Source organism: Anolis carolinensis, unplaced genomic scaffold (genome assembly GCF_035594765.1).
Source record: "Anolis carolinensis isolate JA03-04 unplaced genomic scaffold, rAnoCar3.1.pri scaffold_9, whole genome shotgun sequence".
NCBI lineage: Eukaryota > Metazoa > Chordata > Lepidosauria > Squamata > Dactyloidae > Anolis > Anolis carolinensis.
In genome coordinates, this window is record NW_026943820.1 from 17,987,729 (window position 1) to 18,006,341 (window position 18,613).

The following is an 18,613-nucleotide window of genomic DNA, read 5'->3' on the forward strand; positions in this document are numbered from 1 at the left end:
GGTCAGCAAGTTCAGCAGCTCAGCGGTTTAAACTGCTGTACCACTGGGGAACTCCTTGTTCCAAGCCTAGAGTGCAACAATCCAACTTAAAATAAGTGAGGAATTTGAACTTTTAAAAAACCACATCCCTTTGAGACCCAGAGCAAAGGGAAAGAGAAGGAATGAAGCAGATTGTTTGTGACTAGGCAAAGTGGCCTAGTCTGGGTTGGCTGCTGTTTTCATGTGTATGACAAGAAATAAGGAAAAGGAAGGGAGGGAGGGGTGCGAAATAAAAAGTCTGGAAGGAAGAGAAAGGAAAGAGGGAAAGGTATGAGTGGTGGGAAGGAAAGAAGAAGGGAAGAGGAAGGAAGGAAGGAAGGAGTTGGAAGGGAAGAAGAGAAAGGAAAGAGGGAAACAGGAGCGCAGCTGCGCATTCCAGCTCAGTCCAGAAGAGGATGCGACCGAACCTGTTTCTATGGAAGCCAAGCCACAGCCGCACTCCATGCAGCGCTCCCATTCTTTTGAATGCTAGAGAAGAGGGAAGGTTGGCAAGGGCACATTGCCATGCAGTGTAGACAAGGCTCCACCTGTTGACCATCTGTCTTTCAGGCAAGAAGGCCCAGGAATCTGCCTCGTTTTGCCTCCAGTTCTGTCTCTTCTTAGATCAAGCACAAAGCAGCTTCTCCAGAGTGTTCTTTTCCCATTCTTCTGCCCAGTGACATGAGATGCATTACAAGCCTGTCATCTCCCTTCAAGGGAGGTGCATTTTGCTGACAGGCCCCCTTGCCTTTCTTCATTTTGGATTTGAGGGCTAGACAGTTCTTGTGCAAAACCTACCAGCTGTGAAATTTAACATTAGAAATCTCTAACTGAAGATCAAAGGCTGAGGATTGCCAGCTCTGCTGATGGAGCACAATTCAAACCTTCAGAAGGTTTTGAAAGGGACACTTGGGCCCCATCTACACTGCCATATAATGAACTAGCTGTGCCCTGCCACGCGTCGCTGTGGCCAATTGGAATCGCAGTGAATAGCCTCGCTACTTCAAAGCCTAGCCGTTTTCTACATAGGGTATCCTTGCTAGGCCAGGTTAATTGAGATGAAGTAGCCTCGTGGTTTCCAAAGTCTGGCTTTGAAGCTGCAAGGCTGTTTAATGTTAATCAAGGTGGGCCACAAAGGGGTTGATATATGTGTGGAATAATATGCAGTGTGGTAGAAAGAACTGTTGTCTGGTTGAGGCAGGTGTTGCCATGGATCTCCTGGATTAGCATTGAATAGGCCTGCAGCTTCAAGGTCTGCCTGGTTAGTACTTGGAAGAATCCTTTACTGGGACGTGTTAGCTGGGTGTGATTATTTAAGTTGTTTAGCATTGAATGGTCTTGTAGCTTCCAAGCCTGGCTGCTTCCTGCGTGAGGGAATCCTTTGTTGGGAGATGTTAGCTGGGCCTGGTTGTTTCCTGTGTGGAATTCCCCTGTGTTCTGAGTGTTGTTTATTTAGTGTCATGATTTTAGAGATTATATTGTTGTGTATTGTTATTAGAGCACAGTAATTATTATACATTATATTGATAATGTTATATGATTTGCCTGGAACAGGATTATATGAGGCCCCTTCTAGACAATGGTTTAAAATTCACACTGAAGTGGTGTTTTTTGTTTTGTTTTTTGTTTTTTGCTGTGGCCTAGGAGGCAGCCTGGCTTTGAAGCTGCAAGGCTGTTTAGTGTCAATCAAGGTGGGTCACAAAGGGGTGCATTCCGGTTTTTGGGGGTTTTTTGGCCCCATGGAGGTTAGGGATGTGTAGTTTGTTTGTAAGAACGTAGAGACATGGATGAGGGGTTGGGTTGTCAATTTTCTAGGTTGGGGGGCCTTTAGTTTTGTTGTTTTGCCCGGTGGAGCGATGCCATTCTCCTTTTATATATATAGATTATGAAACTGCATTATATGATAACGCCTTATACGCCGGCCTTCCGAAGACAAAAACCCAGAAGATCCGAATGGTCCAAGATGCGGCGGCCAGGCTGCTAGCGGGATCATCTATAAGATCCCATATTACACTGATTCTGAAACAACTGCATTGGCTACCAATAGAACATCGGATCTCTTACAAGATACTGATCCTGACATTTAGAGCTCGAAATGGCCAAGGACCATTATATCTTAGGGACCGCCTCATTCCTTTCTTCCATCAGTGGTCACCTCGATCCTCCCAGGAACTCTCCTATACGTACTGGGTGGTATACCTAGGGTGTCAAAGATATGACTTAATGGCTTGTTGGTAGGGGTATGCCACAGGCTGGAAAGCAAGCCAGCTGCAACAAATCACTCTGACCAAGAGGTCGTGAGTTCGAGGCCAGCCCGTGCCTGCGTCTTGTCTCTGTCTCTGTTCTATGTTATGGCATTGAATGTTTGCCTTTATGTGTGCAATGTGATCTGCCCTGAGTCCCCATCGGGGTGAGAAGGGTGGAATATAAATGCTGTAAATAAATAAATAAATAAATAAATAGGGCCTGAGTTTAAATTAAGTGATTTTTTTTTAGAGTCTCCAGAGCAGATAACATTGCCATAAAGTTCCTGGATCAGCTCTTATGCTCATGAATCTTGTCTCCTGTGTTTGCCTATGTTCCTATAAGAGTTTTGCCTTGGAAAAGCTGCTTTGTTCAGCTTATGGATTTATGCCTATGTTCTTGATTTCCTGGATTCCATTTACTTTCCCTTTATGGACTATTGAACTTTGTATATATGGACTATTGCTATTTTATAGCACTTTTTCTACTGCTTTTGGGGAATTGCCTTTTCCCCCCTTTTGTATATGCTACTGTAAATAACTGCTGTAGTAGATACTACTGGACTCTGGTGTGGTGCTGGGTGAAAAGGGGTGACCTCAAGCCTAGAGTGCAACAATAATAAGTTACGCTTTGGAGCAGACAGGTGTAATGAAGTATGCATTTTTGATTTACAGATGTTATGCTTAATTGTGTGTTTGAGTTTTAAAAGGGTGAGTATTGCAGTTATTGCTTCTCTGCACTCAGATGCTGGTTGCCATGGAGAAGTAGGCAGAATCAACTGCCGTTTTGTTGAAGAAGTGCAGAGTTTTAAAAAAGGGTTTCAGTCTGTGCTCTGATGAGGCAAAGGGAAGATTGATCCTAAGTTGATAGGATCAAAGGAGGCTCAACTGTTCATTTTGAGTCGGAATAAAATACGTTTGGTGACTTATTTTATGTATTCTGTGTCCTGGTAAGGAACAGAGAATTTGTGATTGTATATCACAGGGGTGACTACGGTTTAAAAGTGGCAGAGGATGAAGTTCTGACTACTTTAAGTTAAAGAAAGACACTATAGGGAGTTTGACTCCTTTTAATATTGTAACTGTTAATGAAAGTGCCTCTAAGTGAGAATTGTAACCACTAAGCTCTGTATCTGAATAAACTTGTTATTGTTCCTCCAACATCTAAGACTCTATCACATATATAATAAACTAAGTTTCGATGCCATCTTAAGTGAAGAAGAAAGGGGGGGAAAGTAAAAGGTCTCCTCTCTGAGTCTTTGGTGGCTGCATCTTACAAATTGGTGGCAGTTGTTAATAGTCCCTTTACAATTTGATGGCACTTGTAAATTAGCCTGTTTACATTTGGTGGCAGCGGTGGGACCAAAATATTCCGCCCCTGCCTGAAAGAACCTTAGAAGTATTTAGCCTCTTTACAACAGGTAATACAGAAACAGGAAACTGGTGTGTTGAAATTGGAGGATTTGACTAGGACTAAGGAAACCAACGCCCCTTCTACACTGCCATTTAAAATCCAGATTATGTGCTTTGAAATGGATTATGTGGCAGTGTAGACTCATATAATCCAATTCAAAGCAGGTAATGCAGGTGATCATCTTAGATAATCTGGATTATATGACAGTGTAGAAGGGGCCCCGGTCATTTTAGATTTGAACTAAAAGAGCTTTTAGCTTTCTCTGGGACTATAAATTATGGCTGCAGTCAAAACTGTGGTGTGGATAATCAGACCGGGAAAATAGGCAAGCATTTACATTCAAGCAAATCACATAGAATGATTATTCTCCCTCTCCCTTGCAGCTGTGACCTGGACTATGACATCTATAAAGATGATTTGCCATACAGGTAGGTTTGGTCTCCCTCCTTCAGAACCTGTACCCTCACTTCCTGCCCATTAATATAACAATGATATATGAAGTAATATAGTGTATATTATCATTTATTGTATTGTTCAATGTGTTATGATTTGTTGTTCTATTTATATTCTGTTATATTGTATTGTTCTGGGCATGGCCCCATGTAAGCTGCCCCGAGTCCCCATTGGGGAGATGGTGGCGGGGTATAAATAAAGTTTATTATTATTATTATATTAATGATCTTTAAAAAGGAATCCTTCAGTGTGCCTCCCACATGCATCATGTTGAAATGAACCTTTCTCCTGCTCTCCTTCCCTGCAGAGTTTGTGAATACCAAAAGATCCCTCCTCTCATCAGTCACATTCCTGTCAAAACCAGGCGAAGCCACCTAGGGAATGGGGGCAAGTCCAGCCTGGCCTCCCACACAGGGTCCAGAGGAAGCAGTTCCACAGCAGGCCACACAAAACGTGAGTGTTTAGGGGAGGAGATCTTAAGAGATTGTGGTATCAAGGGACTCTTCCATCAGGCAAGGCATTCAGTGTCAATACTCTTTCTGACAGTATTATAAGATGACATCTCTGTTGTCTTGTGTTTACAGTGGCAAAACTTCTTTTTTTAAAATATAATTTTTATTCAAATTTTCTTTCGTGTACATACATTAAAAAGAATAGGAATTGGATAAGTGAGTGTTTAAAAAAGGGGGGGTCACATCAATTATGTGAATTAAGAATATAAGTTAAATAATAAAGGGGAAGTTACCCAGGGGGGAGAAAAGAAAAGAAAAAGAAAAAAAAAGAGTTCTATTTGTCCTTCCGCTTTCTGTTCTTTGTGGTTTAATTTTCATTTCTTTTTCCTTTTTTTAAAATCTGGTCTAGTTCTGTAATATCTTTTCTCGGGTTCTCCTTTGCTTATTTTTCCTTTGACTTTTTCTTGTATTCTTCATATTTTTCCCAATCTGTTCGTTTTGTTACGTTTCCTCTATTTGCTTTCATTAAATATGTTAATTTGTCAATATCATATATATATCATCCAATTTTTCCAGCCACTGCTGTTTTGTTGGGATTTCTTTTTGTTTCCAGTACTTGGCAAAAGTTATTCTTGCTGCTGTCACTGCATAGGTAAATACTTTGTCCTCATTCTGATTTAAATTTATTGTGTTCTCCGTCAATCCAAGTAGGTAAGATTCTGGCTTCATTGGAAATGATTTTTGTAGTATTTTCTGTGTTTCCTCATGTATTGTTTTCCAAAAGAGTTTCGTTTCTGGGCAAGACCACCAAATATGGAAATAGGATCCTTCTTGTTAGTGGCAAAACTTCTAATGCTATTTTGTTGAGCAGATTACCAAATTACAGGGGTTAAAAACAACCACTTTCACCGTATGTTTTCTTCTGCTCTAAACAGCACCCATCTGATGCTAGCGTTGGGATATTGTTATATAGGTTTGCATAAAACATACAATTTTATCCATCGAACGTATTTCAGGCATAAACCTTTCAACCTCTCCTACTATACCAAAGGCTGCCTGTCATGTAGCTTGACCCAGTCACACAATCTTTCCCTTCCAGTACGAGCAGAAGAGTTACACTCCATCAAAGGGGAATTAAGTCAGATCAAAGTCCAGGTGGATAACTTGCTGGAGAGCCTGGACCGAATGGATCAGCGACGAGACCACAATGCAGGTGAGAGGCTATACTTCCGGCTTCCATGATCTACAGTAGAGTCTCACTTATACAACATAAACGGGCCGGCAGAACATTGGATAAGCAAATATGTTGGATAATAAGGAGGGATCAAGGAAAAGCCTATTAAACATCAAATTAGGTTATGATTTTACAAATTAAGCACCAAAACATCATGTTATACAACAAATTTGACAGAAAAAGTAGTTCAATACGCAGCAATGCTATGTAGTAATTACTGTATTTACGAATTTAGCACCAAAATATCACAATGTATTGAAAACATTGACTACAAAAATGTGTTGGATAATCCAGAATGTTGGATAAGCGAATGTTGGATAAGTGAGACTCTACTGTATTTACTTTTGTTATACGAGCAGCCCAGGAAACTGTTTTAGATACCTGATCTCACAATCCTTTCACATACAAAATCACTCCTAGATCATCTTCATCGGGTTTTGTGTCAACAACCTAATTGGACACCTGCTTCCTTGTGCTTTGATGCTACTGATAAACAATTTAGAGCCAGAAATAATTTGCTAAACTGCTGCGAATGAGTCAAAGATCTACCAATAGACCTCAGGCTACTGCCTACTACTTTTTGTTTTAGTCCATCCTTTGCAGTCTTTGCCAAGCAAATGCTTTGGATTACAACTCCTTGCACGTTTAGCTAATATAGCCTGCGATGATGGTACATAAGAGTCACAAAATTGATAAAAACTGGAGCAGCTCCACTGAAAAAATTATTGGGCGAGTGGGCTTATTAACAAAAGACCCTCCCTATAAATGTACAGCAGAACAAATTAGCAGCAGCGTGACCCAGCACCAGTAGCCAAAAGTGATAAAAAGAACAAAAACACACAGACCAATGTTATCTCTTCCAATAGATGCCTTCCTTTGTAGCAAAATAATTTAGTTGCAGTACAAGGTTTCCACAACACAAAGTTCTTTATACTTATTTGTTTATTTATTTATTTATTTACAGCATTTCTATTCCGCCCTTCTCACCCCAAAGGGGACTCAGGGCGGATCACATTGCACACATAAAGGCAAACATTCAATGCCATGACATAGAACAGAAACAAGACGCAGGCACCGGGCTGGCCTCGAACTCATGACCTCTTAGTCAGAGTGGTTTGTTGATTTGTTGCAGCTGGCTTGCTTTCCAGCCTGTGCCACAGCCCAGTCCTTCTTTCTTTGCTTCCACGCTCGGCCTTTTTCTCATGCAGATTAACAGCTTCGCTCTCACAAAGCTTCCTCTCACAACGAACTTACACAGGAGCTTCACACAGTAGCTTTATACACAGCCTTCACACTGGGGCTTCTCTCACCAAAGCTTCTCACACCAGACCTTCTCACACTGAGGCACTACTTACACATTTTTGTAATTAAAAATACCTAGTTAATTTTGAATATTTTTGACAGAAATGTTACATTATGTGTGGCTGTTCAGTATGTAGGTATGCTGTGCCTCTATATCAGTTTCTGAGAAACATGAACGGGAAGGTTCTGTTGCCTTTTCATTGGCAATGAGTTGGTCTGTTCGGCCTTTGGTCTGTTTGAGCATGATTGCTTATACAAGTTGAAGTCCAAAACACCTTGAGGATAGCAGATGGGGAAAGGCTGGTCTGAATCTGTGAAATATTTCTGACATAATAAAGCTTGTTAGCCTTAAAGCAGCAGTTTCTAAAATAAAAATTTGCCATGAAAATCCACTCTGAATAAATCTTGCCAAATAATCTGTGATAGGTTCACTTTAGTGTTGCTGCAAATTGGAAATGACTGGAATATACACCACAATATACACCCAAAAAAGGGGGTGCCACAAAAAGTAGTTCTATTGTTTTAAAAGCTCACTTTTAGTTCTTTTGACACACTGTGCAATTCATATACCAGTTGGCTTCAAATACATGGTCTGAAGGCACACGAGGCCATGACCTTGCTGAAGCTAAACAGGGTGGAAGACTTAAGCACATCTCCGCACTTATAAAGGAAATGGATACCTTTTGTATGGGTTTCTTTGGTGGTCAATTTAAGCACAGTAGCTTAAATACCTTGACAATTTTGCCAGGTATTTCAAAGGCCTTACCATATCAAAGTCTGAACCCAGCTAGGATCCAAGATCCCTCTGTCGGGTGTCGGAATTGCTCTGCAAGACTCCAAACACAGTTGTTCTTTCCTTATGCAGGAAGGCTTTATCCTCAATAGTTGCAGAAGATATGTGCATCTATATACAATATACACTTTCTCTCTCTTATCTCTATATTCATCACCATCATTTTCTCATCTGTCCACCATCCATCATCGCAGTTATCACTGAGCACATGGGAGATGCTTGCTTTTATACACTCCCCATTGCATCAGCCGCTTGCCAGGTCATGGTCTTTATCATGTGGCTAGGCGGGAATGACTCCGCAATTTACCATTTTATATATGCCAGTTACTTCCAAACTGACAGATCTGTGATCTCATCATTGTTGGCTGACTCACCACTAAAGGAAATTACAACTATTCCACATTATTTTTGTTTTCCTAGCTGGTGTGGCAGGTGGCATCGCTGGTAGACCAAGCTTTAAGTGACAAGCATTGTGTTTTATGTATAAGTCAATTGTTTTTTAGGGCTTGTCCCCATGTAAGCCACCCTGAGTCCCTTCAGGAAGATGGAGGTGGGATATAATAAATAAATAAATTATTATTATTATTATTATTATTTTATTATGACACAGCAAACAAGATAGATATGCTGGATTTCATATCACAAAATCACAAGTCGAACACTTCCCAAGTGTCTAGGACTGTGTGATGTATTTTCGGATGATGCGTGCAGATCCCAGTAGGGTGGCCTTTTGCAGTTGGCAGATTGTGATTTTGTCAATGTCTATTGTTTCCAAATGCCAGCTGAGATCTTTTGGCACAGCACCCAATGTGCCCATCACCACCGGGACCACCTGTACTGGTTTCTGCCAGAGTCTTTGCAGTTCAATCTCGAGGTCCTGATAGCGGCTGAGTTTTTCCTGTTGTTTTTCGTCAATGCGACTGTCACCTGGGATGGCAACATCAATGATCCAAACCTTTTTCTTTCCCACAACTGTGATGTCTGGTGTGTTGTGTTCCAGAACTTTGTCAATCTGGATTCGGAAGTCCCACAGTATCTTTGCGTGCTCATTTTCCAATATTTTTGCAGGTTTGTGATCCCACCAGTTCTTTGCTGCACGGAGGTGGTACTTGAGGCATAAGTTCCAATGAATCATTTGGGCCACATAGTTGTGCCTCTGTTTGTAGTCTGTCTGTGCGATTTTCTTACAGCAGCTGATTTTCTTAAGCCACCCTGAGTCCCTTCGGGAAGATGGAGGTGGGATATAATAAATAAATAAATATCATTATTATTAGCCTCTCCCTTTCACCCTTGCTAGCCGGGCCCTCAGGTGGCAGTTAGACAGCCTGCCAGATTTGCCATACTGGAAGCTTTACTAGCTTGGTAGAACCTGCCATAGTTTGCACTTAGCTGACACAACCTTTGAAAGTCCAGGATTATTATACGTCATAGTGGGGCAGTACAGGAAAAAGAGAAATAAGATGAACAGATGAACCAACCAGATTGCTTGACTCTCCTGACACAAGCTCTTCTGATTTGACAGGTTCCAAGGAAAGCAGTAAGAAATCCAGAGTCAGTGGAGAGGCCTCATGCCCTGCAGGGGACTTGGTCCAAAGGAAGGCAAGCACGGAATATGATCCTCCAGCTGCTCAGCAGGATATTGACAGTGCAGAGGAGAGCACAGATACTGAAGAAGCGGTAAGTAGCTAGACTGAAGTCTATCCATCCAAAGAAAAACTGCAAACTGGAAAATAACTGGTGAGGTTTTCTTGGAAATTCAGTTAACACTAGAGTTGATGTCCCACAAGGTGTGTGGAGTGTGAGTTTCACACATATAGGGTTGTCTACGCGGACAAAAATACCGTACCTTGTAGCTGCCTTGATCCTGACACATGATGTACAATTGCTTTAGCAGTAAAAGAGCTTCTTCTAGGCTTGAATAAAATATAACAAGACTACAGTAATTTCTTCCTCCAGTTTCCAGGAAAATTTGATCTGTTGCTATATTTTGCTATGTGCACCAGTCCAGATTGGGGTGGCTTTGGAGGTGGAAAGCAAAGACAAATCACTTCTGAGCAGAACTGCCAGACATGATATAGACATGCATACTATGTTTCCCCGAAAATAAGACAGTGTCTTATATTAATTTTTGCTCCCAAATATGTGCTAGGTCTTATTTTCAGGGGATGTCTTATTTTTTCATGAAGAAGAATTCATATTTATTGTTGAACAAAAAGTTGAACATTTATTATATACTGTACAGTAGTTGTCATCACAAACCAGCATAACCAGACAAACTGTGAATCCTATCAAGAATTTCTTGTTACTATCATTATTTCCATGTACAACTGGTATGTACATTTGCCAATACTGCATGCTCTGGTGTTCTGTTTGGCAGGCGCTGGGCATGCTTCCAAACAAAAACTTTGCTAGGTCTTACTTTCGGAGGAGGCCTTATATTTAGCAATTCAGCAAAACTTCTACTAGGTCTTATTTTTCGGGGATGTCTTATTTTCGGGGAAACAGGGTAGCTGAACTTCTCATCTCAGTCTAGTCAAAGCTGTGTGGCTGTCAAGAAACTAGAATGGTCTATACCAGAGCTTTCCGAACTGTGTCATGACATGTTGGTGCGTTGGCTGCAATGTGTTGGGGTGTCGTGCGAATGTAACGGGAAACCACTCGTAAATCAGATATTTTAAAATATATAAATGAAAGGGTTGTTGTATGTTTTCCGGGCTATATGGCCATGTTCCAGAAGTATTCCCTCCTGACGTTTCGCCCACATCTATGGCAGGCATCCTCGGATGTTGTTACCTCACAACCTCTGAGGATGTCTGCCACAGATATGGGCAAAATGTCAGGAGAAAATACTTCTGGAACATGACCATATAGCCTGGAAAACATACAACAACCCCGTGATCCCGGCCATGAAAGCCTTCGACAACACATATAAATGAAAGGTTGTCATAACATATATTGTGTACCCATACATTTTGTTACTACATGTGTCTGTATCTCTTATAAGCAGTTGATTTCACCTCTAAATTGGGGGGAAATGTCCCTAAAGTGATCCCTTATCCGTGGTAGGATTTTGACTTATGAGCACTGCAATCACCTCTCTCTGTACTCTGGAGTCAGTCCCACTGTTTTCAATACTGCTCACACCTTATTAAGCCTGCTTAGGATTGTGACCCAAAATAAACTGCTTCTTTTCTAACAAGTCATTGAGGACAATCTTTTAAAGTATATTCTTCAAATATAGATTTGTGGTTTGAAGAGCCTCAGGCACTCACGCATGAATAGCATGCATGTATTGTAAATTACCTCGTACTTTGGATTCCACCCAAAACCCAGCAGCCAAGGCACACAAATAGTAATATAAGATCCATAGAGCAGAGTGTACTGCCCAGATTTTTTTTTACATGTCAGGAGCAACCAGAGTTGCTTCTGGAGTGAGAGAATTGGCCGTCTGCAAGGACGTTGCCCAGGGGACGCCCGGATGTTTTATCATCCTTGTGGGAGGCTTCTCTCATGTCTCTGCATGGAGCTGGAGCTGATAGAGGGAGCTCATCCGCACTCTCCCCGGGTGGGATTCAAACCTGGCAGCTTTCAGGTCAGCAACCCAACCTTCAAGTCACGAGGCTTTTATCCCCTAGGCCACCGGAGGCTAGGTACCACCATACCTTCCTCTGGGGGCACTGCTATGACCATTTACTGACTCAGTGAGAAGGGGAAGCCACCAGGCAGCATCTGTCCCAGATCATCCAGGAGAGTGCCTCATTTCTCATCTCCCATCTCCCAAATAGCAATCACAGCAAGGCTGCTGTGATTGACAGTTGCTACAGTGGTGGATGTTACACAAGGAATTGGCGAAGAACTCCTTTTGCAATGCCCACATAAAGACATACATGATGCACATAACAGTTACATGAACTGATGCCACCAACAGGATTCCAGCCATGGGTCCTTGTACTCTGCACAAAGGAGGATTCATTTCAGATTTGCAGATAGTATGGTTGCCAGATGAAATAAGGAATAGGGTTCTTGCTCCTTTGATGGTGGTGTAGAAGAGGGAATTGCAGTCATTAAAGGAACAGGAGCCCTGTCATTTACTTCGACTAGCAACTCTGAGTACATTGTTGTTAATCTCTTAATAACATTAAATAATATTGAACTGTATGAATCCATAGCATATAGAGTTATGCCTCAAGCATATAAAGCATTTTATTTCATTGCAGGCAAGGAATCACATGCTGGACGCTGAAGGCAGCAACTGAAAAGACCTGAAGTACTCTGACCCCTTGCCTAGCATTTCCTTTCCTGTGTGTTGTATTTCTTCAATGCCTCCAGCTGGTGCTAACATTTGGCATCAGTAACCTGTAAATAATGCTGGTGCAAAAAATGTCCTCCACTCTCTCATTAGCACCTTTATCAGGTCTAACGGAGACTTATTTGATTTGTTGAGGGAGAAAAAGCTTGGTGTTCTGTGTTGGTGAAAACGTTTTAAAATATGCCAGTTGGCAAATGGAGGAAGCATTTGTACTCACATAACATTAAACAGAAATAAAGCAGTAGCAATCTTCTACAGTTATAACGAATTGGTTTTGTTTTATTGGCAAGGAAAGTATTTGGTCTGGAAAGTTACAAAGAGGCTAGATTGCATTATAATTGTATCATAACAAAGAATGGCTTTGAAATGTGTGCATTTATAATGCTTAGGCATGGCCTATACTCCAAACCATTGAGTTTTCTGCATCTTAATGTTATTTTTAGTTGCAAGGCTGTCTTTTGAAAAATTAAAACTATAGCTAGGATTCTGTTGGTGACTCGTTCTGGTGTAATCTACTTCATAAAAATATCTTTTGGGGCATTACAGTGCCTTTGCCCCGAGTGCCCAAGGACAAATGGATTCAAGGTGCAATTCTACAGAGATGTACTTGGTGCCACCCTTGCACACCTAAGGAAAAAGTAGATGTCACAAAGCAGTTTCTTTTCTCTTGATGTCCATCTTCTACCAGATGGGTGTCTAGATGCAGGCTGCAAGGTAATAGTAGTCAGGAGGTGGAGCTACATATAGGAATTGGCTGTGTACTCTTATGAATGTGAGGAAAGGAGAAATCTTTGTTTCCTGGGCAGAAAGTATATTTTACTCTGCCAGGGGCGCATCTTTTTGGCCTACAAGGGCATAACCAATTGGAGGGTCCTGGACCTGGAACTGTTACCCATTACTCTTTAGAAGTACATTTCAAGTTACGCTTTCAAGCCACTTTTTATAGCCACCCAGCTTTCACTGCATATCATACTGACCACCTCTGAAATCAATGCCACTTGCTATCAAATAAGCATGTTAAGAAACTATCTCTTAAGGATCTAAGTGCATCATCTCCTTCAGGAAGGATCTCTGCCCAGACCAAATAGCAGCAGTTAAAAAACAAAGCAGTGACTCAAAATAATAACAAAACTTTATTTTCTTGCAACCTAGTTTAAAAATAACTATTTGTAACAAAATACCTCAAGCTATTCACAACAGAATGCCAATTGTCTGGGGGAAAAAGTCAGGTATTTCTAGCTCAGCCTTCTCCAGCCTGGTGCCATCTGGATTCAGTTGTAATTCCTATCAGCCCCACTCAGCAGAGCCAAAGGTTAGCAACCTGAGAGTTCTTTCTTTGTCCAGTATCTTTGAAAGGCCCCAAGTTGGAGAGGGTGATACATCTACAGAAGCAAAACACAAGGTTGTGCTCTTTCACAGAAAGCAGTTTGCCACTGTACCTGGGTTAGTTTGTTGTTTTTTGCTTGCGAAAGGCCATTTGGCTGGAAAGTATTTGCCTTTCAGAAATATCCCAAACTGGAGGAGAGGGATATATCTACAGAAACAAAGCACAAAGCGTGCTATTGGTCAGCTCTTTCATAGAAAGTAGTTTGCCAACGTTCCTGGGGTGGTTTGTGGTTGTTTCTGCTGCCTTGGTTGGAACATATTTGCTTTTCAGAAACATCCAGCTCAAACTAAAATGTCTTCCTCATTTGAGGCTAAAAGTCTGATGCAATGACGGCAAGTCCTTTGGTGAAAGGCAGTTCCACCCAGTAGGAAAGGATGCACAGCCTGTCCTTCAATTGATTGTAGACCTATTATCAGGGGCTGCAGAGCTGGCAACTGAAGCCAGGATGTTCATCCAATGCTGATAAATGGATGCATCCACCTAGAGGGCCGTATTACACCTGGCAGCCGAAGTTGGCCCACGTCAAAGCATCCCACTGAGAAAAAGGCCAGGCTGGACATCATTTCACCTGAATATATGGTGCTTTCGGTTTCTTCATTGGTGCTATAACATCACTTGTTGTTTTGTAGAACCCTGTGCAATAAGGTCCCTCGTTTAAGCTGAAGATTTCTCAAAGGCAGGTGCGCTCCGAGCAAGAGATGGAGAGCAGGGAAATATAGCATGCTGGCTGGGAACAGCAGGCCCAAGGCAGTAAAAAGGCTCAGGAGGTTCCCCGCTCTCGGAACGCATCTGCCTTTGGGAGGTATCCAGCTTAAATGAGGATGAGGGACCTTATTGTACAGGGCTCTACAAAAAAAAAACTGATGTTATGGCACTCATGAAGAAACCCGACAACACCATATATTCAACGGCCTGGCCTTTTCTTTGGTGGGATGCTTCAGGGCCTTGGTTTGTGGTTGTTTTTGCTGTCTTGGTTGGAACATATTTAGCTCAAACTCTCAATGTCTTCCCCCACTTGAGGTCAAAAGCCTATCTGATGCAATGAGGGCAAGTCCTTTGGTGAAACGCTGTAGAAAAAATTGAACAACCTGGCCTTCCGACGATTGTTGTCCTATTCTCAGGGCTGGCAAATAAAGCCAGGATGTTCATCTGATGCTGATAAACGGATGCATCACACAGAAACCTGAAAGCACCATATACTCAGCGGAAAAGGATGTCCGGCCTGTGGGATGCTCTAGGACAGGTGTGGACCCATTTTGGGTGTTTTGGACTTCGACTCCTGCAATCCCGAACAGCCTCAGGCCCCTTCCTTTTCCCCCTCAGCCGCTTAAGCGGCTGAGGGGGAAAAGGAAAGGGCCTGAGGCTGTTCGGGATTGCGGGAGTCGAAGTCCAAAACACCTAGAGGGACGAAATTGACATGAGTGACACATTGGCTCAATGGTTGGCGGGATTCTCTTCGTGCTCCATCTTCGAAGGCGGCTCCATCGCCTGCTCCTCTTCTTTGCCTTTGGCCGCGCGGAGGAGACTCTCCCTGAGGAGCGGATAAAGCCGCTGGCAGCCGTCAAGTCCGAGGCGCAAGGCTTGGGCCCAGCTCTCCGGGGGCCCGCCTTCCCCGCTGCCCAAAAGCCCTGCCACTTGGTTCAAGGAGGGCAGCAAGGCCACGGTCAGCTGTGCGCATGCGCGGCGGGTTTCCTCCTCCGTGGGCTGCAGCAGCCACTCTCCTCCTCGCCTGCAGAGGGCGCAGGCGGAGACCAAATCGAAGAGCTCCACGCCGGCGTCGGCTAAGGCCAGCCCCGCGGCGCTGAGGGCGGCTGCCAACACGGACCCGCCGTCCTCCAAGAGCAGGGCGCTGACTTCCAATTGGGCGCGCGGGTAGCGGCCTAGTCGCACGGCGGCCGAAAGCGCCTCCTGCAGCGCCTGCGCCAGAGCCGGGTCCCGCTCCGAGGGCTTCCTCCGGGCCCCGCGGGAGGCGAAGGGCGCGCGGCGGAACTCGCACACCAGCCGGCCCCGCGCCTCGCCGCCTCCTCCCGCCTCACGAGGCCCGTAAACGGCGCACAGCACTTTAGTGCCGCCTGAGAGCTCCACGAAGGCCGAGCCCTTGGCCTGGCTCAGGAGCGAGACCCTCGCGAAGAGTGGCTGCAGCGCAGAAGGGTCCCTCCTCGCCTCAGAGGCCTCTTCCTCGGCTCCGCCGGCAACGAAGAGCAGCGGCGACTGCGACTCCTCCGGGCCCGGCACGCGGCGGTGGTCCAGCGGCATGGCCTCCCCTCACAGTCCCCTCGCCGCGGAAGCGGAAGTGGAGAGGAGGAGGAGGAAGCGCCGCCCACTGCGCCTGGAACTTCGCGCCCCCTGCTGGCTCGGAGCTCCCTCAAGGCAGGAGCCTGCTGCTATTTGTTTATTTACAACCTTAAGGATCCAGAGTCATTTTTATTGTGAGTGAACTACAACGCATATCATGCCAGGTTAACCCCTGAAACTCCACCAGTACTTAAGATTTGTCATGTTAGACAAGTTTGCTCTAGGTCAGTGGTTCTCAACCTGGGGTCCCCAGATGTTTATTTATTTACAGCATTTATATTCCGCCCTTCTCACCCCGAAGGGGACTCAGGGTGGATCACATTACACATATAAGGCAAACATTCAATGCCTTAACATAGAACAAAGACAGACAAACATAGGCGGGCCTCAAACTCATGACCTCCTGGTCAGAGTGATTCATTGCAGTTAATTGCAGCTGGCTTGCTTTCCCGCCTGTGCCACAGCCCGGGCCTTCAACAGACTCAATGTTTTTGGCCTTCAACAGACTCAAGCCTCAAAACTCTTCTAACTCCTAACACTGGCTTCTGCACACAGACTCAAAGCCTCAAAACTGTCTTCTAACTCCTAACACTGGCCTCTGCACACAAACAGACTCAAGCCTCAACTGTCTTCTAACTCCTAACACTGGCCTCTGCACATGAACAGACCCAAGCCTCAACTGTCTAACTCCTAACACTGGCCTCTGCAAACAAACAGACCCAAGCCTCAACTGTCTAACTCCTAACACTGGCCTCTGCACACAAACACATTCAAGCCTCAAAACTGTCTTCTAACGCCTAACACTGGCCTCTGCACACAAACCTACTCTTGCATCAAAACTTGTCTTCTAACTCCTAACACTGGCTTCTGCACACAAACAGACTCAAGCCTCAACTGTCTTCTAACTCCTAACACTGGCCTCTGCACATGAACAGACCCAAGCCTCAACTGTCTAACTCCTAACACTGGCCTCTGCAAACAAACAGACCCAAGCCTCAACTGTCTAACTCCTAACACTTGCCTCTGCACACAAACAGACTCAAGCCTCAACTGTCTTCTAACTCCTAACACTGACCTCTGCACACAAACCTACTCTTGCCTCAAAACTTGTCTTCTAACTCCTAACATTGGCCTCTGCACACAAACAGACTCAAGCCTCAACTGTCTTTCAACTCCTAACACTGGCCTCTGCACACAAACCTACTCTTGCCTCGAAACTGTCTTCTAACTCCTAACACTGGCCTCTGCACACAAACAGACCCAAGCCTCAACTGTCTAACTCCTAACACTGGCTTCTGCACATAAACAAACTCAAGCCTCAACTGTCATTCCTTTTAAAACTGAACATTCTAAACCACTGGTTCTCAACTTGTGGGTCCCCAGATGTTTTGGCCATCAACTCCCAGAAATCCTAACAGCTGGTAAACTGGCAGGGATTTCTGGGAGTTGTACGCCAGAAACATCTGGGGACCCACAGGTTGAGAACCACTGATCTAGATGCATCATCGGTGAGGTTCAGTCTCCCTCAGTTCCCTTCAGTAGGTTGTTAGTCATGGGGGTTCTGTGTGCAAAGTTTGGACCAGGTTCATCATCAGTTGAAGTAACTGTTTCTCTGCTTGTGTGTGAACTACAACTCCCAGAAAGGAAGGACAGTTCCCCCCAAACCCCTCCAGTCATCAATTTCCCCCCAAACCCCTCCAGTCATCAATATCAGGTATCTGTGCCAAGATTGGTCCAGATCCATCGGTGTTAGGGTTCACAGTTCTCTCTGGATGTAGGTGAACTACAACTCCCCTAAATCAAGGTGGATTTTCCCCAAAGACCTCTAGTGTTTTTTGCTGGTCATGGGGGCTGTGTGTCCCAAGTTTGGTCCAATTCCATCTTTGGTGGAATTCAGAGTGCTCTTAGATTGCAGATGAACTATATATCCCAGGACTACAACTCCTATAAATCATGGTGAATTCTCCCCAAACCTCTAGTATGTTCAACTGGTGATCAATTCCTGTTTGCTGTGTGCCATAGAAAAGAAAAGAATAGGAAAGAGTCATGGGAGAGGCAGTAGGCGGGATCATGCAAATTCCACACCAATGGAGAGAGTAAGGAATACTGGGGTGTCTGCCCCCCCCCCCCCCCCCGGACACCTTCCTGCTTGACAATATCTTTTCAACTGTGGTGCCCAGAATTGGACACAGTATTCCAAGCGAGGTCTAACTAGAGCAGAATACAGAGGTACCATGATTTCCCTGGACTAGACACTACACTCCTTTTGATGCAGCCCAAAATCCCATTGGCTTTTTAAGCTGCTGCATCACACTGTTGGCTCATGTTCACCTTGTTGTCCACAAACACTCCAAGGTCTTTTTCACATAGACCGTTGTCAAGCCAGGCATCACCCATCCTGGATCTCTGCATTTCATTTTTTCTGCCTAGTGTGGTATCTTACATTTGTCCTTGTTAAAATTCATTTTGTTAGTTTTAACCCAGCACTCTAAATCTGTTTAGGTCATTTTAAATTCTGATCCTATCCTCTGGAGTATTAGCTATCCCTCCTAATCTAGTGCCATCTGCAAACTTGATCAGTATGCCCTCTAAACCAGGGGTCCTCAAACTTTTAAAGCTGAGGGCCGGTCCACAATCCTTCAGACTGTTGAAGGGCCGGATTATCATTTGAAAAAAAAATACAAACAAATTCCAATGCACACTGCATATGTCT

General features: G+C 43.9%; 2 protein-coding genes across 2 annotated transcripts in view; one reads left to right on the top strand and one right to left on the bottom strand.

The window, feature by feature from the left end:
- Positions 1-12,707, top strand: part of LOC103280041 (RNA-binding Raly-like protein) — a 31,357-nt gene extending 18,650 nt beyond the window's left edge. The window contains exons 3-7 of the mRNA XM_008117695.2: positions 4,059-4,103; positions 4,436-4,581; positions 5,680-5,793; positions 9,432-9,586; positions 12,127-12,707. Of these exons, the coding sequence (XP_008115902.2) occupies positions 4,059-4,103; positions 4,436-4,581; positions 5,680-5,793; positions 9,432-9,586; positions 12,127-12,165 (499 nt within the window). The 3' untranslated portion in view covers positions 12,166-12,707. The remainder of the gene's footprint in view (positions 1-4,058; positions 4,104-4,435; positions 4,582-5,679; positions 5,794-9,431; positions 9,587-12,126) is intronic.
- A 625-nt stretch (positions 12,708-13,332) lies between these two features.
- On the bottom strand, positions 13,333-15,961 carry exosc6 (exosome component 6). Its single transcript, XM_008117694.3, has one exon. The coding sequence runs from the start codon at positions 15,859-15,861 to the stop codon at positions 15,040-15,042; it is 822 nt and encodes a 273-aa protein (XP_008115901.2). The 5' UTR covers positions 15,862-15,961; the 3' UTR covers positions 13,333-15,039.
- Between the last annotated feature and the right edge of the window lie 2,652 nt (positions 15,962-18,613).